Raw genomic sequence first — 21,842 nt, 5'->3', positions numbered from 1 at the left:
AGCCCCCACCGGCCACCACTCCCTCTGAGACCCGTCAGGGAGAGGCCGACAGACATCTGTCTTGCTGCCGCCAGATCCTGGACTGTAGCTTGAAACACTTATTCCCCTTTCCCAGTTCTCAATCTAAATCCTTCTTGGGCTTATTTTGTTTGGGGCATATTTCTTATCCAATTTTTGCAGCTGGAACTTTAAAAAAAACCCAATCTGAGTGTTTAACCTTTTCACATAAATTGTTACCAACCATATGTTTATGCCATTTTGTTTGTTTTCAGTATAACGTTTTCTTGTTTTTTCTCTTTTTACTCTTTTTCAGCCTTGACTGAATTTGTCTGTTCTTTTTTCTCCTCTGGTGATTTGAAAGGTATATATCCTTTTCTATTAATTTGTTAGTAAGCATATTCGGACTTTTTTAATCAGTGTTGAGAATTAATGCCCATCTCACCACTCTCTAAACAAAACAAGGTACTAAATCACCTTCACTTCCTTTTATGTTGTGTCTAAATCATCCAGCATTTAGCGCCAAATCTTTTTTAGTTGTTACTGCTTTTTTTTTTTTTTTTTGGTAAGGGAGTGGGTATTGGAGGTAATGAGTTTATTTATTTAATTATTTTCTAAATGGAGGGACTGGGGATTGAACCCAGGACCTCCTGCGTGCTAAGCATGTGCTCTACCACTTGAGCTATACCGTCCCCCACTAATTTTTTATATTATGTGTCTCTTCAGAACAATGTATTCACAATACATTTTGCCCACGATCACCTTAGAAACAATTAACCATTTGATTCATTTCTTGGTTCCCCAGTTTTTTATCCTAAGTTTCCCTCTCCCCCTGATGCCTTTCATTATTTCAGAGGAATTCCATCTCCAGGTAATTTTTTTAGAAAGGTTTGAGTGTGGTAACCTTTCTAAATCCCTGCACGTCGGAAATCAGAATAGCTTGCAGGGCATGGGATTCTGAGTTAAAAATCATTGTCCCCCAGAACTTTGAAGATATTATTCTCTTGTATCCCATGTTACAGATGGGAAGTATGGTGTGGGATTTTTGTCTTTCTTTTTGGGACAGAGACAATTAGGTTTATTTATTATTTATTTTGTAGTTAGAGGGACTGGGGATTGAACTCAGGACCTTTTGCATGCTAAGCAGACACTCTACCACTGAGCTATAACCTCCACCCCTGATGAGAGATGATTCTTAATCCTTATTGCTACAAGATTCTCATTTTTTCCTTCCTAAAACTCCTAAGCTTTTCTCTTTATCTTTGGACTTGAGAAATGTCACCTGTATGCTGCATATTTCTAAATAGCTAAGTATAGGACTTTCTCTCTCTCTCTCTCCTTTTCTTGACACTTGATGACTAATTATGTTCCATTGAGCTGTGTTTTGATGAGCTATGTGCATTCATTACGGAACATTGGGGCTCCTTGTATGATCCACATATACATGACTTTTCTGCACGTTTTGCTGGATTTTTTTTAAGGGAGGAAACATGGCAAAGTAGACACCAGGGCACTAGGACACAGGTTCTACTCCAGCTGTGTGAGCTGTGGGGCCTTAGGTGAGACACTTGCCCTCTCTGGGTTTTAGTTTCCTGGTCAACAAAAAAAGGTTGTGGCTCATAACCTCTGAAATTCTCTTCTGCCCCAAATTCTACACTTTGGAGATTAAATCCTGGAGCTTTCACAATGTTTAAACCACGTTCCTTTTTTTTAATGTTTGCTTTTCTTTTCTTTTTTTTCATTAAAGTATAATCAGTTACAATGTGTCAATTTCTGGTATACAGCATCATGTCCCAGTCATGCATAGATATACATATATTCATTTTCATATTTTTTTCCAAACCACACAACTTCTAATTATAACTTTGCTCCTTTGGGACCACATAATCTGCTTTGTCACAGCTTTAGGAGCGGATTTGCAGGAACACATTGTGATGAGAAGCAAGGATTCCCTGCCTTAAATCCGCGATGGGATTGTGGACTCCAAGGGCAAATCACTGCTCTTCCTTTTATTGAGAACATTGTTGACTTAACTCATGTCTTACCTTTATCTAACTCATCAGTTTGCTGGGTAAATGACAGTACTAATCTTGGACAGATGCATTTAGATTTGAATTCAGTTTTCAGTTATAAAAATTGCCACGTGAAACTCTTTCTACAGCAAGCCTCTTACAGACACAAATACAGCAAAGGTCAAGCATTTCTATGTGTGCACAAAGCCTAAGCCCGTAAGCAGCTAGGTTGGGAGCAGCTCACAGTTTGAAATGTAGGAGAGGATAAACATTTATACAGCATGATAATCCTAAAGAAGGAACTGCAAACTCTAACTAAAGCAAAGCAATTTTAATTTCAAATGTATAGCCAGAAAAATCTGTAGACATAATATGCCAGCTAATTCCAACAAGTGGATGTTGGGAGACCCGTACGACTCTCATCATGCGTGTGAACACATGTTGGCATGTGCACACACACAAACACGGACACACAGAGAGCTGTCCACATTGTTCCTGACCTTCAGCCCCCTGCTCACACCTCCTCCTCATGAAGCCGTTGCTGAGCCCCTGAGAGCCTGTGGAGTTTGCAGTTGGTGATACGTAGTTTGGAACTTAATTGTTCTCTACTATTGTATTCTGTGAATTTCATCCCCTTAGCTAGATCGTAACATATCATCTGTTATATCCACAACAGCATCTAATAAAATTGAGTACATGGTAGGGCTTCATTAGTATTTGTTGACTAATTAAAGCAGTACCACGAGGTTTGGACTGGGTTACTTGTCTAAAATGAGGACAAGTCGGTACTTTTGTTCAGCCTCTCCCAATGTTTCCAACCCTGTGCAGGTGTGTGTGTAATTTTTAGTATGCATCTTAAAGAAACACCTTTATGCTAAGAATTTTCTCAAATACTATGATCATCCTTAGAAAAAGTAATAATTCCATATTCCAGTTTCCCTAGCTGTTTCAAGAATAGCCTAAATTTACAGCTAGCTTGTCTAAAATAGGATTTGACCTAGACTGTTATGCCTCTTAAATCTATTTTAATTTCTTTCTCGTCATTGACTTGTTGAAAGAACTAGATCATCTTTCCCACCAAAGTGTCTCACTTGGGGGTGTTTGTCAGGTTGCTGGCCTCTGGCGTCATTTAGCTTGTTTCTCTGGGTCCTGTATTTCCTGTAAATGGAAAGTTACAACCATCATCTAGTTGATACTGTTGGCAGAATACATCATAGATGATGGTGTGCAGTTCCCAGTTACCATACAAGGAGACATGCTCTCTGATTGTCTCCTCTTTAGTGTTAAGACTAGTCCCTGAATTAAGGGGATCTGTCCACCAATCCACTGGTTGATTTGGTGGAATAATAGCCTGTGGTCATAACACACAACAAAGACTCTTCCCTGTGATTTTGGCCCCTTTAAAAATGGTCTCTAATCAGCTACATTAGAGTAATATCTTCTGGCTGGGATGGGCCATTTGGTTGTGTCATAATTCTTTCTGGAAAGTACCTACTACTATGTATTAAGGTGAATTTGTTTAATTAACAGCCATGTGACTACCATTTATGTTTAACCTGACATATATTCCTTCTTTGTAGTAAGACTTTCTGTGCGGTATGTCAATAAAATAGTGCAAATCAAAGTAACACTCTTTCTTTGATATATGGACAATCCTAATTTTAAGCAAACTAGCCAAGGGCAGCGATATATCCACTGGTGGCAATTGTCACAACCCCAAGCAGGGCAGCCTGGCCCCTTGTACAATTAGATGTGGCCCTGAGATGGTCCCCGCCAGGCCAGACGAATGCAGTATCCCAGGGGAAGTCAGAAGAGTCCAAACTGTGAAGATTATCTGAGGCAACTTTCTAAGCAGCCCTGTGAGGAAGGCACTATGAGCATCCGTGTTTAAAGATGCAGGTCCTCCCCATCTGCAAAATTCTACCCTCAGGGGGAAAAAAGAGTGGGGAGGGAGCCTAACTGTTCCTCCTGAACCAAGTACTCAGTGAGGGTGTGGTGAGTGTGGTGGATGTGGTGTGTGTGGTGTGTGCGTGCGTGTGTACGTACGTGTGTGTCAGGGGTGCTGGAGCGTCTCCGCTGGAGCACGGCTGGCTGGTGCTCAAGGGCTCAGGGGACAGTTCCAAAGTCAGAGGGGGATGGGCTGGGGTGACAGCCCTGTTCCTCTGGCCCTGTCCCCTCACTACACCCAGGAGGCACACCCCAGGACTTGGGGGCAGTTGGGGCTGGGGGACCCCCCCATGTTGACCTCTCTAGGTCCTCATGGGTGCTGGGTGGTTCCCGGAGCCCCCCTCCTCCTGCCCCCATCCCTTACCCCCCACACTTCCATCCCTGTGCCCCATGCAGGACCTCGCCCAGCAAAAGGACTCACGCCCTGCTTTGTTTAGCCAAAAGCTGCCAACTCACAGCCCTGCACACAGGTTTGGTTTGGCTAACGCAAGGACTTTATTTTTCCTTCTCGGTTTAGTTGCCATACTTTAAAACTAGGAGATTTTATATAAACGCTGGGTTATCCATGTAGCCTGAAAAACCAGCAGATCGAGCACCCAGGTCCACATTCCACATCATTTCACAGGAGGACCAGGGACTAGAGCTCAGCAGGGCAAATCAGCCTCTCCGCGAGCAGACTGCTCAACTTGGCTCCCAGAGACTCTGTGTGCTGAGCTCCCCTTACATTTGAGCATTGCTAAAGTCAGAGGTCGGAGGTCAGAGGTCATCTCTGCCCACCTGCTGCCTCAGCCAAGGGAACATGAACAGACCGGTCAGTTAGGGAGCAGAACCCCGAGGATGCTTCCATCTGCCCATGACTCGTGTTCCCCAAAACGTCTGCTACTCCACTCAGCAACGACTCATCTCATTCTGAAGACTCCTATACATCCCACAAAACTCATCTGGAGCCCCTGCCCTGGGTTAGAATAAACTTTGACACTCCTAATGGTCCTGAACCTCCTAAAACAAGACAGCATTTCCTGCCTCCTCTCTCTAAGCTGGCTTACATTTCAAAGCTTTCTTTTCTGATTACTGATGGTGAAAGGTGCTCTCCCCTGGCCTTTGGGGAGGACGCGGGGCCGGGAGGGAAGAAGAGGGGCCACCCCAGTTGATTTACTGTCTTTTTCTTTTTCTTTTTTTTGTAGGGGGGAAGGTAATTAGGTTTATTTATTTTTACTTATTTATTTTTTAATGGAGGGACTGGGGATTGAACCCAGGACCTCGTGCATGCTAGGCATGCACTCTACCATTGAGCTATTTCCCCCTCATTTACTGTCTTTTCCTATTCCCACCTCATGAGAGAAACTAAATTGTACAGGGATCGGGGAAACGGTGGAAGTCAGGAGATGAAGGTTCCAGAGTTGAATTTGTTGGCTACATGATCACAGGCAAGCCACTCTACCTCCTGAGATTGAAAACAAACAAACAAACAAAAGACCTGAGCTAAATAATCTGCGAGTTGCATTCCACCCCTCAAAGTCATTGGTTCCATGGTTCCGATACACAGACACCTCCATGCTGTGATTCCTCTTTCATTCAAATGCTTATTTTCTTTCTTTTTAAGTGCATGTTGCTAGTTTTTTGTTTGTTTGTTTTTTAACTCATCGGTCCAAGATTCGCCCCATGGCCCCTGAGGATGACTTAGAAACTTCTGGAAAGCTGGGCTGGGAAGGCTGAGTATGTTCACATCTAAAGGAATATGTTAAGAAGTCAGGATCGGGTTTCTTTGCCCCTGGCTGGGAGCACTTTCTTCCCATCTTCCCGCTTTGCAATGCTTAACAGTCTTATTTTCATATGTGATGCAGGGTTAACATCCAGCATATGTAGAATTCCTACAACTCAGCAACAAGAAAACCCCAAATAACCATTTCTTATAAAGGGCAGAGGACTTGCATACACATTTCTCCCAAGAAGATACACAAATGGACAATGAGTACATGAAGATAATGCTCAACATCACTTTAGGGAAATGCAAATCAAAACCACCAAGGTATTACCTTACACCCATTAGGACGGCTACAAAATAACAAGTGGACCATCAGGCCACCCAAGATGGCTGTTCTCTTGTTCTCTGCGCATCCCCTGCTCGACCAGTCCCTGCTTCATCCTCATCCTCCTGACCTTCCCTCGTAATCATAGAGCCTGCTCAGTAAATGCCTACGTACTTGCCCCCGGCCCCAGCTGCCTATCACCACCGATGTCTCTGTCCCTGACTCCAGGTTCTTTCCTCCATCTTGAAGCTGGGTGAGCACAGGGCTTGCTGGCCTGGGGGGTACCTGCCACCTGACAAGGTGGATGTGGAGAAATTAGAACGCTCGTGCATTGCAGATGGGAATGTAAAATGGCGCAGCCACTATGAAAAACAGTATGATGATTCCTCAAAAAAAAAATTAATAATAGAATGACCATATGACCCAGCAATTTCACTTCTGGGTATATAAACAAAGGAATTGAAAGCCACAACTCAAAGAGGTATTTGCACACCCATATTCATAGCAGCATTATTCATAATAAGCAAAAGATGGAAGCAACCCAACCCAATAACCATTGATGAGTAAGTAGATAAATAAAATATGGTCCATACAAACAGTGGAATATTATACAGCCTTAAAAAGGAAGGAAATGCTGACCCTTGCTACAACATGGATGAACCTTGAAGACAGTATGCTTACTGAAATAAGCCAGATACAATGAGACAAGTACTGTAGGATTCCACTTACATGACATCCCTTAAGTAATCAGATTCAAAGAACCAAAACAGAAGGGTGGTGGCCAGGGCCTGGGGGAGAGGCAGGTGGGGGAGTTATGGCTCAATGGGTGCAGAGTTTCAGTTTTGCAAGATGAAAAGAGTTATGGGGATGGATGGTGGTGATGTTTACATAGCAATGTGAACGTAGTTGATACCACTGGACTGTGGTATTACACTTAAAAAGGATCAGATGGTCAATTTGGTTATGTGTATTTACCATAATTAAAACTGCAAACAGATACAACATTGTAAAATGATTATAAATCAATAAAAATGTTTAAAAAAACTGCAAACAATGACATTAAATATTAATTTGGATTAATAGTAAAAAAAAAAAGTATCAAGAAACAACCCATTCTCTAAAAAGACAGAAAATATAGAGATACTACAGTCACAGACATGAGGAGTAAAAGTATTTTAGAACAGAGTAACTCAAATTCAAGACCTCTGCTTGGGGCGGGGAGGGTACAGCTCAGTGGTAGAGCACGTGCTTAGCATGCCTGAGGTCCTGAGGTTCAATCCCCAGCACCTCCATTAAAATAAATAAGTAACTTTTAAAAAATAAAATACATCTTCAAATTGTCGTAATAATTTTATACAAAAATAAAAAGATAATCAATTAGAGTGGAGTGAGACAGGATTCCCAAGGCTCTCCCCCAGGGAAAAAGAATGGCTTCAAAAAGTATGAGATGACAATGTCTTAGAGAAGAAACACTTTTCTTTTCAGTCTCAGCTACAAAGAACAAATGGACGCCGTGGATGAGAAGAGACACCTTTGGGACCCGCAGCAAAGGCTGCTTCAGGTCCGTCCTGCCACACCACATCACGCTCTATTTCCATCGCTCCAGTTACATTCCCCACCTGGTACCCAGCCCTGAGATCGCTTTGTTTATGATTTTCCCTAAAAAAGCTGCACGTGTGTGAACAGAACCTACTTCTGCTACCATTGGCAGGTCCAGCACAGTGTCGGTCACCGCTCAAGTCTCTTGCCTGATGGATGCTAATTAAATACAGCCTGCTGGATGGACCGACGACCTGTTATTACTTTTGACCAATTAATGTATCCAATCAGGCTGAAAAAATGTGTGCCCTACATCACAGAGACATGCACAAGGCGGCAAGCACGCACTAGTTCACAAGGGGTGCAAACATCAGCAAGTCCAAGGTCCAGAGTGTCACGTTGGCAGGTGTCCTTATTCTGAGAAGCATGTCAACTGGAGGAGCAACAGAGCCCAGGCTTCGCGAGGCTTGATGCTGATTCCATGGTTCGCGGCGCCATTGAATCGTCTCGTCCCCGGAAGCCAAGTGTGTGCAGACAAGAGAACCCTGTTAGGAGCTGCCGGTTCTGGGCTCCAGTGTCATAAAACATGTTAAAGGACTCCTCTGTACCCCCAAAGGAGGGCATTCGGGCTCCTCATTGGCAATAAAGTCCTCTTTTTCCATCTCAACGGGAACTTGGTGGGGAGCTTCCATCCCTTTCCTTGTGGTGGGGACGACAAAACAAACAGGGTCTGTACATTTCTGAGGGTAAAGGGAAAATCCATCCTTACGAACTTCCTGTGTTTCCCAGCAGCGGCTGTAGAAACAGCCCCGCGGTTCCAAACACGCAGACAATTATAAACACCCACAGGAACACCCTGTCCACCACCATGGCCACGTATTTCCAGTCATCCTCTACCTGGAAGACAAACAGAAAGACATGCAACTTAAAAAAAAAAATCGAAGCCGTGGGAGATGAGCCCTGTTTCATAAAATAAGCTGCTTCCTTTTCACTGATGATTTCCTGGCACTTTTTCAAGCAAATACTGATCTTTTTCTGATTAACCTGTGTCTCCTCTGTAGCACACAGAGAACTTCTGTTTGTCTGAAGAGGGTGGGTACCCACGCCCCGTGTCCTCAGGCAGCAAGCAGAAGAGTAAGCAGGTTTCCGGGGGGCAAAGGGGACATCGTCTGACTGCAGGGAACACCCCCAAAAAGGTGCTGAGATAGCTCCACTCTTGTCATGGGCACCATGGGACATTCTGACCCCTTGGCGAGTTCAGGAAATGGGCTCGAGGCAGGGGATGTGGGATGTTCCTGCTGGACCCCTCCCCTCATCAGGAACAGGCAGCCCTCCAGTCCTTGGGGTCACGCTGGTCAGGGACAGTTCACTGCACTTCCCAACTCCTTCCTGTTCCTGACCTCCAAGAGCCCCACCTGGGGTGATTAAGTCAGCAGCCACTGTTCCCTAGGTTTGACGAAGGTGTCACCACAGAGGGGAGTTCTGGGCTCACCTGTCCCTGATGCATCCCAACCCCTACCCGTGTGACATGCAGTCACAGTGTCCTCCTGGCACCAGCAGGCGGACTTCAGGTCTGCAATGTGCTGTCACTAGGAGATAAGGATGCTGGCAGCTGCAGGCAGGTCAGACCCAGACCCCCGGCATGAGCAATCAGAGGCCCCCAGCTAGTCATCCGCCCAGTGTGGAAAATCGGCATCAATTTCTTGAGCTCTCTCTTTGGAGGCTCAGGAGGTCTGAGCTGCTATGGTGAGACTCTGGGCAGCTGGGGCAGAATGTGTGGATGCTAAAAATATCCCAGAGGCGCATTCAATCAGCACGTACATCCCTGTCCCGGAGAGTAAGTGGGACTGGAGCTGCGGGAGGCTCACTCGCCTTCCTCCCAGCTCCCAGCTCCCAGCTCCCAGCTCCCAGACCATGAGGGGTTCTGCAGGCTTTCCTCTGGCCCCTCGGCCGGCTTTTTCCCTCTTGCATTCTTCCTGACGCAGGGGCTCTCGGTTTAATCAACCAAGGCTGCCCTGAGCATCTGTTTTAACCAGATTTCTCTTGCGTTAACGTTTCTGGAGGTGGAGATTTGCTGCGCCCCCGCAAGGGCAGTTTGCCCACAACTGCATGCCCACAGAGCCGATCGTAGGGTACCACCCCCCCGACCGTCCTGCAGTCAGAACGTACACTGAAGACCCGCCGTGTCTATACAGGCACCCCCCCCAGCTCTGCTGCGGGTGGACAGGCTACAGGAGACATGCATTTACCTCCTTGGTTTCATTTTGGTTCTTCATGTTTTCTGCTATGAATTGAACACTGTTAATCACGTCTTCGACCTCCGGCGAGTGCTCGGAACTTTCGGTCACCCATTGTGAAGGCTGATGCCTTAACCTTCTCTTGGGGGCGGCAAGCTCACTTGAATGACAACAGTGGCTGCACTCTTCAAGAAGTCTGGGCTCCCTGCGACAATCAAGCTTGACTTTGGCGGGCCTCCTGGAGAGGTTTTTGGGGTTTTTATCAGATCTTGTCTCCCTCACCTTGCCCAGAGGCCTCTTCATCATCAGGATCTGGGGTAACAGCCGCAGGAAGACGGTCTTCACCCACGTGGGCATGGCGTGGGTGGTGGGAGTGCGGTAGTGTATGTTCAACACGAACACCGTCACCACGATGGACAGGGTGACAAAGACCATGGTGAACAGCAGGTACTCGCCCACCAGGGGGATCACGAGGGACGTGGACGGGATGGTTTCCGTGATCACCAGCAAAAACACAGTCAGAGAAAGCAGGACGGAAATGCAAAGCGTCACCTTTTCACCGCAGTCGGAAGGAAGGTAAAAGACCAACACAGTTAGGAATGAGATAAAGAGACAGGGGATGATCAGATTGATGGTGTAAAACATCGGCAGTCTTCTGATGTAAAAAGAATACGTTATGTCTGTGTATATCTCCTCGCAGCAGTTGTACTTTATGTCATGCTTGTAGCCAGAAGCATCAACAATCTCCCATTCACTGTTCTCCCAGAAATCATTCATGTCCACTTTAGAGCCAATGATCAAGAGATCAATTTCAGCTTTGTCATACGTCCAGGAACCAAATTTCAGGGAACAATTTTGATGATCAAAAGGGAAAAAAGTGATGTCCATCGGACAGGAACTCTTAAAAATGGCTGGTGGAGTCCAGGTTATCATGCCGTCGTGTTTCAGAAGAGCTTTTGTCTTGCCTTCGACTTGGAAGTCGCCAACAGCACTGCAAAGTAAATCAGACACCGTGAGTGACGCCCCTGTGCTTTGGCTCGGCCTGTACCAGAGGCAACTTTGGAAAGAGAGTGGCTGTCAGATGCCCCTACTTGTTGTAGAGAACTATGTCAGGTTTCCAGATCTTATCCGCAGGAACACGCAGCGTCTCAATGCCATCGTATGCCACTGGGTCCCAGCGCAGTCTATAATCATTCCAGATCTAAAGGGAAGAGGAGTCAGTTAAAAAAATACTTAACTTGGTGGGGGGTATATAGCTCAGGGGTAGAGCGTGTGCTTAACATGCACAAGGTCCTGGGTTTAATCCCCAGTCCCTCCATTAAAAAATTAAAAAATATATACTGGATAGCACAGGGAACTATAGTCAATATCTCAGAGTAACTTATGGTGAAAAAGAATATGAAAACGAATATACGTATATTCATGTATGACTGACGCATTGCTCTACACACCAGAAATTGACACAAAATTGTAAACTGACTATACTTCAGTAAACATACATATTTTAAAATTTTTTTAAATAAAAACTAAAATATATAAATAAATAAACCTAATTACCTCCCCACTAAAAAAAAAGTTAGAAAAATATATATATAAATATAGATTTAAAAAAATTTTTTTTTAAAAAGTCCTTAATTTACTTCCAGTGTTAATTCTATGTCAGTTCAGCAGTTTTTTCAAAAAGTTCTTATTTAAAGGGTACATGGGTTTCTATCAAAAATTGGGTGAGTAAATCCATGGGGAACAAGGAGGTGGATTGCTGAGCTGATTTTGGCAAATATGAATTATCTAATAGATATTAGCTAAGCATTGATTATTAACTCACTGGCCAAGTTTATGGGCTCAGCATCCATATTCCCTGGACTAGATTCAACCTGGAGTGGCAACGTGTTTTTAATATTGAAAGGATAGTTCAAATGTATGATAATGAGTTCGGTACAAAATCTGCATATGAGGTTAAGACAGGAAGGAGGCACGAAATGGTAGGACTGACAAAACCAGATGCTGGGAATCTAACCCACGAGATATGGGTAAAAACCAGGCACTTAAAGGGGGAGAGTAGAGCTCAGTGGTAGAGTGCATGCTTAGCATACACAAGGTCCTGGGTTCAATCCCCAGTAACTCCATTGAAAAATCAGATAAATAAATAAACCTAATTATCTCCGCCCACTGCAAAAACAAAACAAAACAAACAAACAAACAAAATAACCAGGAGACTTGAGAGCAGAAACCAGAAAGGACAGGGTCAGAGAGAACTGTGTTGCTAGGTTCTGCACCCACAAAGCTTGCTCCCAGCCAGCTGTTACCAGAGGTGAACTCTGGGCTTTGGAGATAGGTAATATTTTATGCTCTATCATAAGCTGGAGTTTCTAGAAAGAATGCTAGTGGATTTTATCCATTAGACATCATTAACCTGACACACAAGTAACATAGTCCCAAGACAAGAGCACATGACGTAGACACATACGTGACGTAGCCACAGGTTGGTTTCCATGATCTGGTTGACTTCATCCTGGGAAGACGAGACAATTTTTTAGCCTCAAATGTACTTGCTACTAGAAGTGACTCTTAGAGCTAAAATGACGACTAAAAAGAGCCGTAGTTGCTAATGGAGGAAAACAAAAAAGACTGAAAAGGCAACGTATAGAAAGCAACCAGAAATATGATATTTCCACACTGGTCTTAACCCTGTTGACTTTGAAAGGACATGTGGTTTAAAGACTGTCTGTCATATCTGATTTAAGTTCCATTTCTGTGAAGCTTTTCTGACCCCTGCAGCCCAGAAAGGTTTCTGACTCCATGAAATACAAAAAAGGAGGGAAGAGTAGGAGGGAGCAGAGGTACTGCAGGTGGTGATGGGTATCATTGTTTCTGCCATCATCTTCCCCACTTCCTGAAAACCTCCCTTGCCCAGCTGTACCCAGCACCCTCTAGGCTCTGAGCCCTTGAGGTGTCAGCCTCAGCTCAGCCTGGAGTTTCTACCTCAAGAAATTAGGGGGGGAAAAGCACAAAATAAATGCAAAGTAAGCATACCGAAGTAAAAATAAAGCTAAGATCAGAAATCAATAAAATTGAAAATGAAAACAGTAGAGAATATCAATAATGCAAAAAGCTGATTCTTTAGGGAAAAACCAACAAAACTGATAAACGTTTAGCAAGATGGACAAAAATAAAAAGACAAGACACAAATCACCAATATCAACAATGAAATAGGAGCAATCACTACGGATCCTGCAGCCATCAAAAGGACAGAAAACACTATGAACAACTTTAACTTTATCATCCGTTTGACAACTGAAAAGAAATGATGTATGTGAGTCAAATCACTATCCTGCACACTTTACTTACACAGTGTGTGTGTCAAATATATCTCAATAAAACTGGAAGGAAAAAAAAGAAGAAATGAACTACTGATACAATCAACAACTTGGATGAACCTAAAGAATTACACTGAGTGGAAAGCCAGTCCACAAGGTTCCACACTATATGATTCCATTCATGTATGGCTTTCTTGAGAAAATTTTACAAATGAAGGCACATCAGTCGTTGCCACTGGGGAAACGGGGCAAAGGAAGCAACCAAGGGATCTGTTATTTCTTACAACTGTCAGTGAATCCACAATCATTTCAATTAATAAAATTTCAGTTACAAAACTACATTTCTGAAGCCTCCCTTGCAGCCAGAGGTGGTTGATGAGCCAGGAAGCAGAAGCTCTCAGGAGCACTTCTAAGAAAACTCTTTAAGGAAGTCCCAGATGTCTGGCATGTGCCCCTCTCTTCTCCTGCTTCTTGCCAAGAATGTGAATATGATTAAATGAAAATCAGCAGTTATCCTGGACCATGAGGAAACACAGAGGTAAGAAACCACATGCTGAGGATGGTGAAATAGAAAGACAGAAGGACCCTTGGTTACTGTCACTACATACAGTTAATGCTTTTAGCATCGTAGCCCAGGTGATTGACAGCCCCAGGAGTTGTGCAGTGCGTAACCTGGGCAATTGAACATGGTGGTGCAACCACTACCACGAAGCCACGTGGTGTTAACCTGGGCTGTTAACCTTTACATTTCTATTACATAAGAAAGAAATGGTGGGTAGGGTTTAGCTCAGTGGTAGAGCATGTGCTGAGCATGCACGAGGTCCTGGGTTCAATCCCTAGTATCTCCAGTTATAAATAAATTAATAAATATTCCCCCCCCAAAAAAAGAAAGAAACCTGTTTTATTTAAGCTGAGTGTGTGTGTGCTTCAATCTCTGATAGGAGCCAAACACAAATATCAAAATCTGTATTTAGCAGTCCCCACCCACCATCTCCAGAATAATAAAAGGACGGATCAGTCATGGATTTGAAGCGATGCTGTATCACAGACTTGAGCTGAAACTCAGTTCAGTTCTCTATTCTTAGCAGCCCAACCCATAGGAAGTTTAGTCCCCAGCCTGGTAAGAGACCAGTAACCAGGGCTAAGCTATTTGGGAGAGGGGGGTGGCAGAGGCATCAGAACAGGCACTCAATAAATGTTGATTAAATTATTGAATAAAGGAATGAGTGGGCCCATCCAGGTGAGAGAAACACCTGTTTGTTTGTTTTTTGGTTTTCAAATCAGTATTTACCTGCATATACACACTTCCAGCCTGGGCTAGAGGACCAAGCCAGCCCAGTCCACTGGGAAGCATAGACTGGAGAAAACATGGTGGCCCTGACATCACACGCCTCACGATCTTCCCACCACTGTTTCACTCGGCAAAGTTGTAGAATGCAGATGGCAGCCACCAAGTGTAGACACTGGTGCATACTAGGTGCACAGTGAAGTTAGCTCCCTTTCTAACCTCCCTTCAACTTCCCTTTCACCTCTTTGTTTCATAAACTGGTCCTGAAAGCACTTTCAGAAAAACATTGCCTTAACGTGAGGGTTACAGCATCGCTGGGGAAAGGGTCTCCCTCCCAGCCGGCCGGCTTTGAAGGACCAGCACTCTGGATTTTCCGTTTGTTTCATCTTTTAAAACCCATTTAATGACCACGTGCAGTGGGACTCGCTCCTACGGCCTGGGAGTGGGGCCTCCTCCAGGCGCACGTGGTGAACCCCCCCCCCCCCCCGCTTACCACGTCGGCCAGCTGCGTGATGGCCACTTCAAAATGCACCGTGACGGGGTCAGAAACGTTTTCCACCGGCCTGATGAACTGGTTATAATGAGAAAACAGTTTGTGAAAGAGTCTCTCCTCGGAGGCACAGCCTGCGCAGCCTGCGGGGCGGAGCAGAGGGAGGAGTTAGAGCAGCAGAGAGGGTGGGGGGACGTTCCAGCGCCTTCCATCCCGCGAGAGGCATCCGGGCCAGCACTGCATCCCTCGGCATCCCCGCAGGACCACTTCACCTGCGCTGCTCAGCTTTGCCGCGGAGATGAGAGGAGCAATGCCTGCATCTCAGGACTAGTGTGACAGCAAACAAAACGATGTTGGTGAGCGCACTTCTGAAGTCTAAGGCAGCCCTGATGTGAAGGGACAGACACAGGCTCGGGATGGTACCCGAACAGAACTCGCCGTCCCGCTGCCCCAGAAACTACAGAAAAGTCCTGCCCTTTCTCATCAAAACACTGGTCCAACTGGCCTCTGTTTCTACAACGACAGGGTATGTAGGTCAGGAACGTTCCCCAAACTGAAATAACTAGTAATTTCATCAACGACTTAAGCCCACCTCCTTTTTAAAGTCAACTTTGAGCTTCAGGTATGTTGGAGATGTGTGAGAGGCCAAGGTTTCTAAGGAAAATCTACTTAAAATATTTTTTTAATCCAGAATTGGTTCTTAAACAATAGCATTTTCAAGGAAGGGAGGTGTAGCACAGTGGTAGAGCGATGCTTAGTGTGCACAAGGTCCTGGGTTCAATCCCCAGGCCCTCCATTATAAATAAATAAATAAATAAATAAATAAATAAATAAATAAATAAATAAATAAATAAATAAATAAATAAATAACGAATTACCTCCTCCTCCCCCAAAATAAATAAAATTTTAAAAAATAATAAATAAATACAATTTAAAAAACAAATGTTTTCAAAAAACAATGACATTTTCAGTCATTAATTTTTGGACAATGGCTTAATGTCTATCTGTCTTATTCCAAGAATGCAACTTGCCTTCATTTGCCCTAATTCATTTCATTAATACACCTCCTTCATATTTTTCCTTTTAGAATTCAAATTTGATATCAGAAATATTATTCTACAAATTTCTCAAAGGAATTTATACTTTGAAAAGAAAAAATATTAAAGGAATGAGCAACTCATTTGGCAAAAACAAACGAAAGGGGAGCTGTTATGTTACTAAATAAAAGGTGCTGTTTGACAAATGCATTTGAAAACACAGAAACACTGAGCTTTCAGCAGAAAAGAACAATTTTAAATCTAAAACATCATTCTCTGACATCATAATTAATAATGATAGAAATAAAACAGATAATTAAAAACGCCCTCCCATTCATCAGTTTCCCCCTTTGAGATGTTTCTTTTCCTTTGAGATACTTCAGATAAACCCTGTGTGAGTCTTAGCCAGCAAGTCCTTGCAAACGTAACAGTACACGGAAATGTGGTTTTGTCCAGCAGAGCAGCTGTAGTGACTAAATCTTAACTTCAAAAATGAATGTTCTTACTCTTAGGACACATTTCAGCATAGTAATGTGACAGGTTTCCCAAAACAAAGATCTACAAAATGACAGGGTTCATAGACTGAGAAACAGCATTCGCTAACAAATAAAGCACAGCTTTGAAAAGATGCTAAATACAGATAAATAGGCTGAATACATCACAGCAGAGATGGATAGAAAAACTGTACCATTATTCTTATTGCTTATTTTCATTGGGAAAAGAAAAAGAAATATGGTTTACGATGTTTCTTTGTCCCCACCACCCCACCCCCCAAAATCGCATCTTAACATGTTAAGCCAGTCTAAAAATGAATTTTAAAAAATTCATTTGTAGATTAGTTAGCAGCTGTCAGAGTAGGAGTCCCTGTGCAGGCACTCTACATATTTACCCCTAGAATATCTCATCTCTGCTCAGTCAAGCACAACTAGAAAAGGAAAGTATTTGCAAATCTCGAACTCCCAATTTATCCCTTCCCACCTGTTTGCCCCCGTAACCGTAAGTTTGTTTACTATGACTGTGAGTCTGAATACTAACTAGCATATGTAAAATAGATAAACAGCAAGGTTTTTCTGCATAGCACAGAGAACTATATTCAATATCTTGTAGAAACCTATAATGAAAAAGAATATGAAAATGAATATATGTATATATGTGCATGACTGGGATATTATGCAGTAGATCAGAAATTGACACCGTGTAACTGACTATACTTCAATGTAAAACAAAAAAGAGAGTAAATGTATGTAGCTAAAAATGGAATACAAGATAAAGCAGAAATAAAACTTACCTTTAAAGAAAGGTATGAATACATACCACCAGAGACACAGCCCAAAGCGAAGGGTTCCCTGACCCTTGCAGGGTCGCATGATGTAAATGCACCAGGGTTTCTCTTTCTAGTCGCAGGATCGTGGAAAACAAAGAGCTCTCAGACAGCCACACGCACCAGACCTTTAAATCACCAGCATCCCACTGCGGTCCGGGGGTCTTCTGTGAAATGAAAACCTGCACACAGCTAAAACGGTCGTTCCCAGTATCAGATGGAGGCCGACAAAAAGCACAGATAAAGAGGACTCAGCCTGATGTCAGATGGGTCACCGCGTTGTCTGTCATCCTAGGTTTCTTCTCGGGCTGGAGCAGTGAGTGAGGAAAAGCAGGAGGGATGCCAGGCAGGCAGGACCGAGGGGGACAGAAAACTGTGCGATGCTTAGAGGAGCCTCCTGTCGCTCAGTCCCAACCACCAGCCTTAGGGGAATAGACACTCGTTTACCGAGCTCCTTTGTAGGGAAGGCGCCTGCCAGGTCCGGAACCGTGTGTTCTGATGCCCGGAGTTCTCCGGTTTATCAAGGCTTAACCTTGTTACCAGGAAACGTTCTGAAATACGAGTCCCCTTTCTGTCTCAGTTAGTGAGGCTCACAGAGAACAGAATTCAGCTGGTTTTGCCTGACTTCTGATGCCTTGTCTTTTTGAGTTTACAGATCACCCTCTGGGACTTGAGCTTAACTGAGAGTAACAGGGAGGTAGGCAACACAGGAGGCCACCGGAGGGCTCTGTATTTATTTAAACATCCTTGTCACCAATTTTTTTTTAATCATTTTCTACTTTATTCTATCAGTTTAGTGTCAGGATTCTGATGGATTAGACCTTCTGGTCAGATTTTGGTGTTTGTTTAAGAGGAGTTAGACCTGGGACAAAATGATAAGGCAACCTGCTGAATGGGAGAAAATATTTGCAAGCCACACATCTGATAAGGGGTTCATATCCAAAATAATATAAGGAACATGTAAAACTCAATAACAAAGAAATAAGTAAATTTCAATTGACAAATGGGAAAAGGACTAAACAGACAATTTTTTGCAAAGAAGACATGCAGGTGACCAACGGGTCTATGAAAAGGGATCAACGTCACTAATCATCAGGGAAATGCAAATCAAACCACCTCACACCTATTAGGATGGTTTTTATAAAAAGACAAGAGATAATAAGTGTTGGTGAGGATGTGGAGAAAAGGGAACTCTTGTACACTGTTGTTTGGGATGTAAATTGGTGCAGCCACTTTGGAAAACAGTATAAAGGTGCCCCCCCCCCAAAAAAAATTAAAAAGAGAACTACCATATGAGCCAGCAATCTCACTTCTGGGTGTTTATCCAAAGGAATTGAAATCAGTTTCTCAGGGAGGGGATAGCTCATTGGTAGAGCTCATGTCTAGATGCACAAGGTAAAACTCAAGTCAAGTTGGCTATTTTTCAAAGCACCAACACTCTATTGCTCAGGCTTCAATTGCTTCATTCTTCATCCTTTCTAACAGATACATACTGCAGTCTTTCAAGAAAACTGTCATCTCGCTTCTTTTGTCTTATCCAATAATCCTTCTCTATAGCCACCACCTGTCAACGTAAATAACCAGGCATCTTCTGGAATGAGCCCAGAATCAGCCCTTCGCTCCTCCAAGAGCACGCAAAACTCCGTCCCCGGTGCTAAGGTGCAGAGTGGGGGATGGGGGACTCTGTGAACCGAGGGGTCACAGAGCAACCTCACCAGAGGCAAAGGCAGAAAAAGGAATGTGAGCTTTGGAGTCAGAGAGACCCAGATTTGGATTCTGGCCCCATACCCATGTGGGGGATGCTGGACAAATTATTTAAATTACTTACAAATTCCCTCCGCCCTGTCCTCATTAGAAAGATGTAATTAAATTCAGCAACATAGCAGGGTGGTATAGTTCAAGTGGTAGAGTGCATGCTTAGCATGCATGAGATCCTGGGTTCAATCCCCAGTCCCTCCTCTAAAAGTAAATATGTAAATTTGGGAACATTACTCCTCTGATCTCTCCCCACCCAATTTTTCATGTAACTTTCACTCACTCTCTTCCTAGTACAAATAGATAACGCAATCAGGTAACTCTCAGGCCTGAACTGGCAGGAAGAATGTATTTTAAATTTTTGTAAAGAAAACACATTCTTAAAAGAAAACATTTAAACTATCCACTCACCATCAGAAAAAATGCTTGCGCTTTGTCATTGAGTCACGAGTTTATATTCTGCAGCAAAACCTTTTGGAAAATTGCCAAGATAGAGGCTAAAAGCAAATACATGGCTGGGGTAGGAGATGGGGCAGCACAGTTAAAAAAAAAGGAATTTTTTTTAAAAAATTCAAGAAACAAAAGATTTAAAGACATTTTGCCTTTTCCTATTATTGTTTCCCATTCACATTCTGTAACTAGTTTTTTTTTAATTGAGGTAGAGTCAATTTACAATATTGTGTTAATTTCTGATGCCCAGCATAGTAATTTATTTACCTATCTATCTATCTATCTACCTATCTACCTACTTACTCCTTTTCCATCATTGGTTTTTGTTTAGAGTGCTGCTCTTGGTTCTTGGAGGTGGAAGGGTTCCCGGGAGATGAGAGGGTAATTAACACAGGAAGAGCTTGTGTGTAGGGGGTTCTCCTTCCCAGCCTTAACCCCCAACCCACCACCCCCTCTTTCCTCTCAGCCAGTTTCAAAAGGAAAAAAGGGCCAAGCAGTGGATCTTAACTTTCTTCAAGACCACAAATAATCTGATGGAAACTGTGGCTCCTACGCTGCTCCCACACTCATGTGCATGAAATGCAATGGACCACAGAATTCCCCGGGGCTCCCACCTGCAGAGGGCAGCCCTGGGTGGAGGCTATCATAGGTGGCTTCACAGTTTCCCGAGCATCTGCCCAGTCACTCCACATCATCCCTTTTCAAAATAACATATTCTAAACAGCTAACGTGTCAGAAAGTTGAAAGTCTTCAGAGACTAATTGTTGGGTTCCTGTTTTGTTTTTCTCCATAGATGCTGAACAATTTGGAGATTTTCTGAGAAAAAGAAGTGATACTTTTTAATATGAAACTTTTTATTACTATGTTTTAAGCTTTTGCCTCCCTATTTCCTAAATTAAAATCATTGCCTCATTCTGCTCTAAAAACAAGGGAGACTTTGATACGGTTACATAAAATTTGTTATATTCTTATTTTAAGTTGCGTGGGGTTTGGAGCATAGAAACTGCACGAATGAACATTCTGTTGACCTTTCTCCAACTGTCAGTTCTCTTTAAACTCAAAATGAGAAGACTCTTTCGTTCTCCCTAAAGAAATGTAAAGGAAGTAACCCTTTAAACATATATTATTTATAAGTCCACTTGCAGCAAAAACATCAATAATTTAATAACCCCATATGCTTGGCTTTGTTTTAAAAAGAAAAAAAAAACCCCACTACCATTAAACTCTCACATGCTTAATATCCCTAATCAGTGGTATTTCCCATCCATCCAACTTGACATTTCCCACACAAGAGAAATAAAACAGCAGTAGAGTAGTCTTCAAATTAAATGATCATTTGAGACCCCCCCCAAATTTAATAAATAGCTTATAAGAGAGGCTCATATTAACCCTACCGTGCACACTTTTTGTCCATGGAAATTTTAAGAAAAAGAGAAAGACTTAGAACCTAGGCTGGGATCAAGAAGTGAAAATCCAAACCAGGTGGATGCGTTAAGACATGGAATGATAATTACAATTATCTCTCAGCACGGCCCATCCAACCCTACACTGAGCCCTGTGCAATCTCCGTGTTAATCCACACAGCAACCCCCAGAGGCGAGACCCAGTTTTGTCAGTGAGGATGCTGACACCCAGGCAGGTTAAGTAACTTGCTTGCAGATCCATCAGAACTGCTAAATGCTCGCATTCCAATCTAGGTCTGTCTGAATCTCAAGGTAGTGCTTTAACCTTAAAGCTCTACTCAAGTGCTTTTAGATCCATGAATACTTTATAAGCTCAATGTATTTTTAGAGGCTTGTTACTGAAATGGGTGGTGGTTAGCATCCACTTTGATGTCATTCACTCTGACTCCCACCCATGAGCTGAGGAAGCCAAGGCTAATTTGTACCAGGAGTTGAAATGATGGACATAGTATCAGACAGAAGTGGAGGCCCAGGAGATCGCCCCACTTAAGGCGCAGGCTGACATCGGGCGAGCTCCCCACTGTGGGAGAGTGGGGTACAGCCACATGGATGCTCTGGGGTGTGGATGCTCTGGGGTGTGCTGTTGCTGCTGTGTCATGAACATCACTAGGCTGAGCACCAGTGGAGGGCACAGTGGGTCATGCTCCTCCAGCCAGAACGATTCCTACTCGGGACTTTGGGAATTCGCTCACCTCCCTCCAGGCTTTTCACTGTGCCAAGTGGGCAGCAATGATTTCCAGGCCCATCAAAGTAGAAAGACGTGTGCTTAAGTCCTAAATCCCCTCAAAGGAAGAAGCAATTCAAGGTTACCATTGTCCTGGGAGCTAGCAGTTATTGTAAGACAATCTATTCCACGACAGGAGACCCAGCTCTATGATATAAATGAGAATAACAATACCATTCGGTATGAGTCTCCTACAGCTGCTACAACAAATGACCGTGAACTTGGTGGCTTAAGA

At 43.5% G+C, this 21,842-nt stretch overlaps 1 protein-coding gene across 2 annotated transcripts; it reads right to left on the bottom strand.

Annotated features, from left to right (window-relative positions):
- Positions 1 to 6,644: 6,644 nt before the first annotated feature.
- CHRNA6 (cholinergic receptor nicotinic alpha 6 subunit) lies at positions 6,645 to 17,261 on the bottom strand. 2 transcript variants are annotated; one of them, XM_006215143.3, is made up of 6 exons: positions 17,183 to 17,261; positions 14,861 to 15,000; positions 12,230 to 12,274; positions 10,854 to 10,963; positions 9,775 to 10,753; positions 6,645 to 8,422 (listed from the first exon to the last, which is right to left on the bottom strand). In XM_006215143.3, exons 1-6 carry the CDS (start codon positions 17,259 to 17,261, stop codon positions 8,291 to 8,293), a joined length of 1,485 nt encoding a protein of 494 aa, XP_006215205.2. In that variant the 3' UTR covers positions 6,645 to 8,290. The 2 variants fall into 2 exon arrangements, with proteins under 2 accessions (XP_006215205.2, XP_072806261.1); XM_072950160.1 differs by lacking the exon at positions 12,230 to 12,274.
- Between the last annotated feature and the right edge of the window lie 4,581 nt (positions 17,262 to 21,842).

Source organism: Vicugna pacos, chromosome 26 (assembly GCF_048564905.1).
Source record: "Vicugna pacos chromosome 26, VicPac4, whole genome shotgun sequence".
In the NCBI taxonomy this organism is placed as follows: Eukaryota; Metazoa; Chordata; class Mammalia; order Artiodactyla; family Camelidae; genus Vicugna; species Vicugna pacos.
Note: the sequence above shows the minus strand (reverse complement) of the source record. Positions and strands in the feature narration are given on the sequence as shown.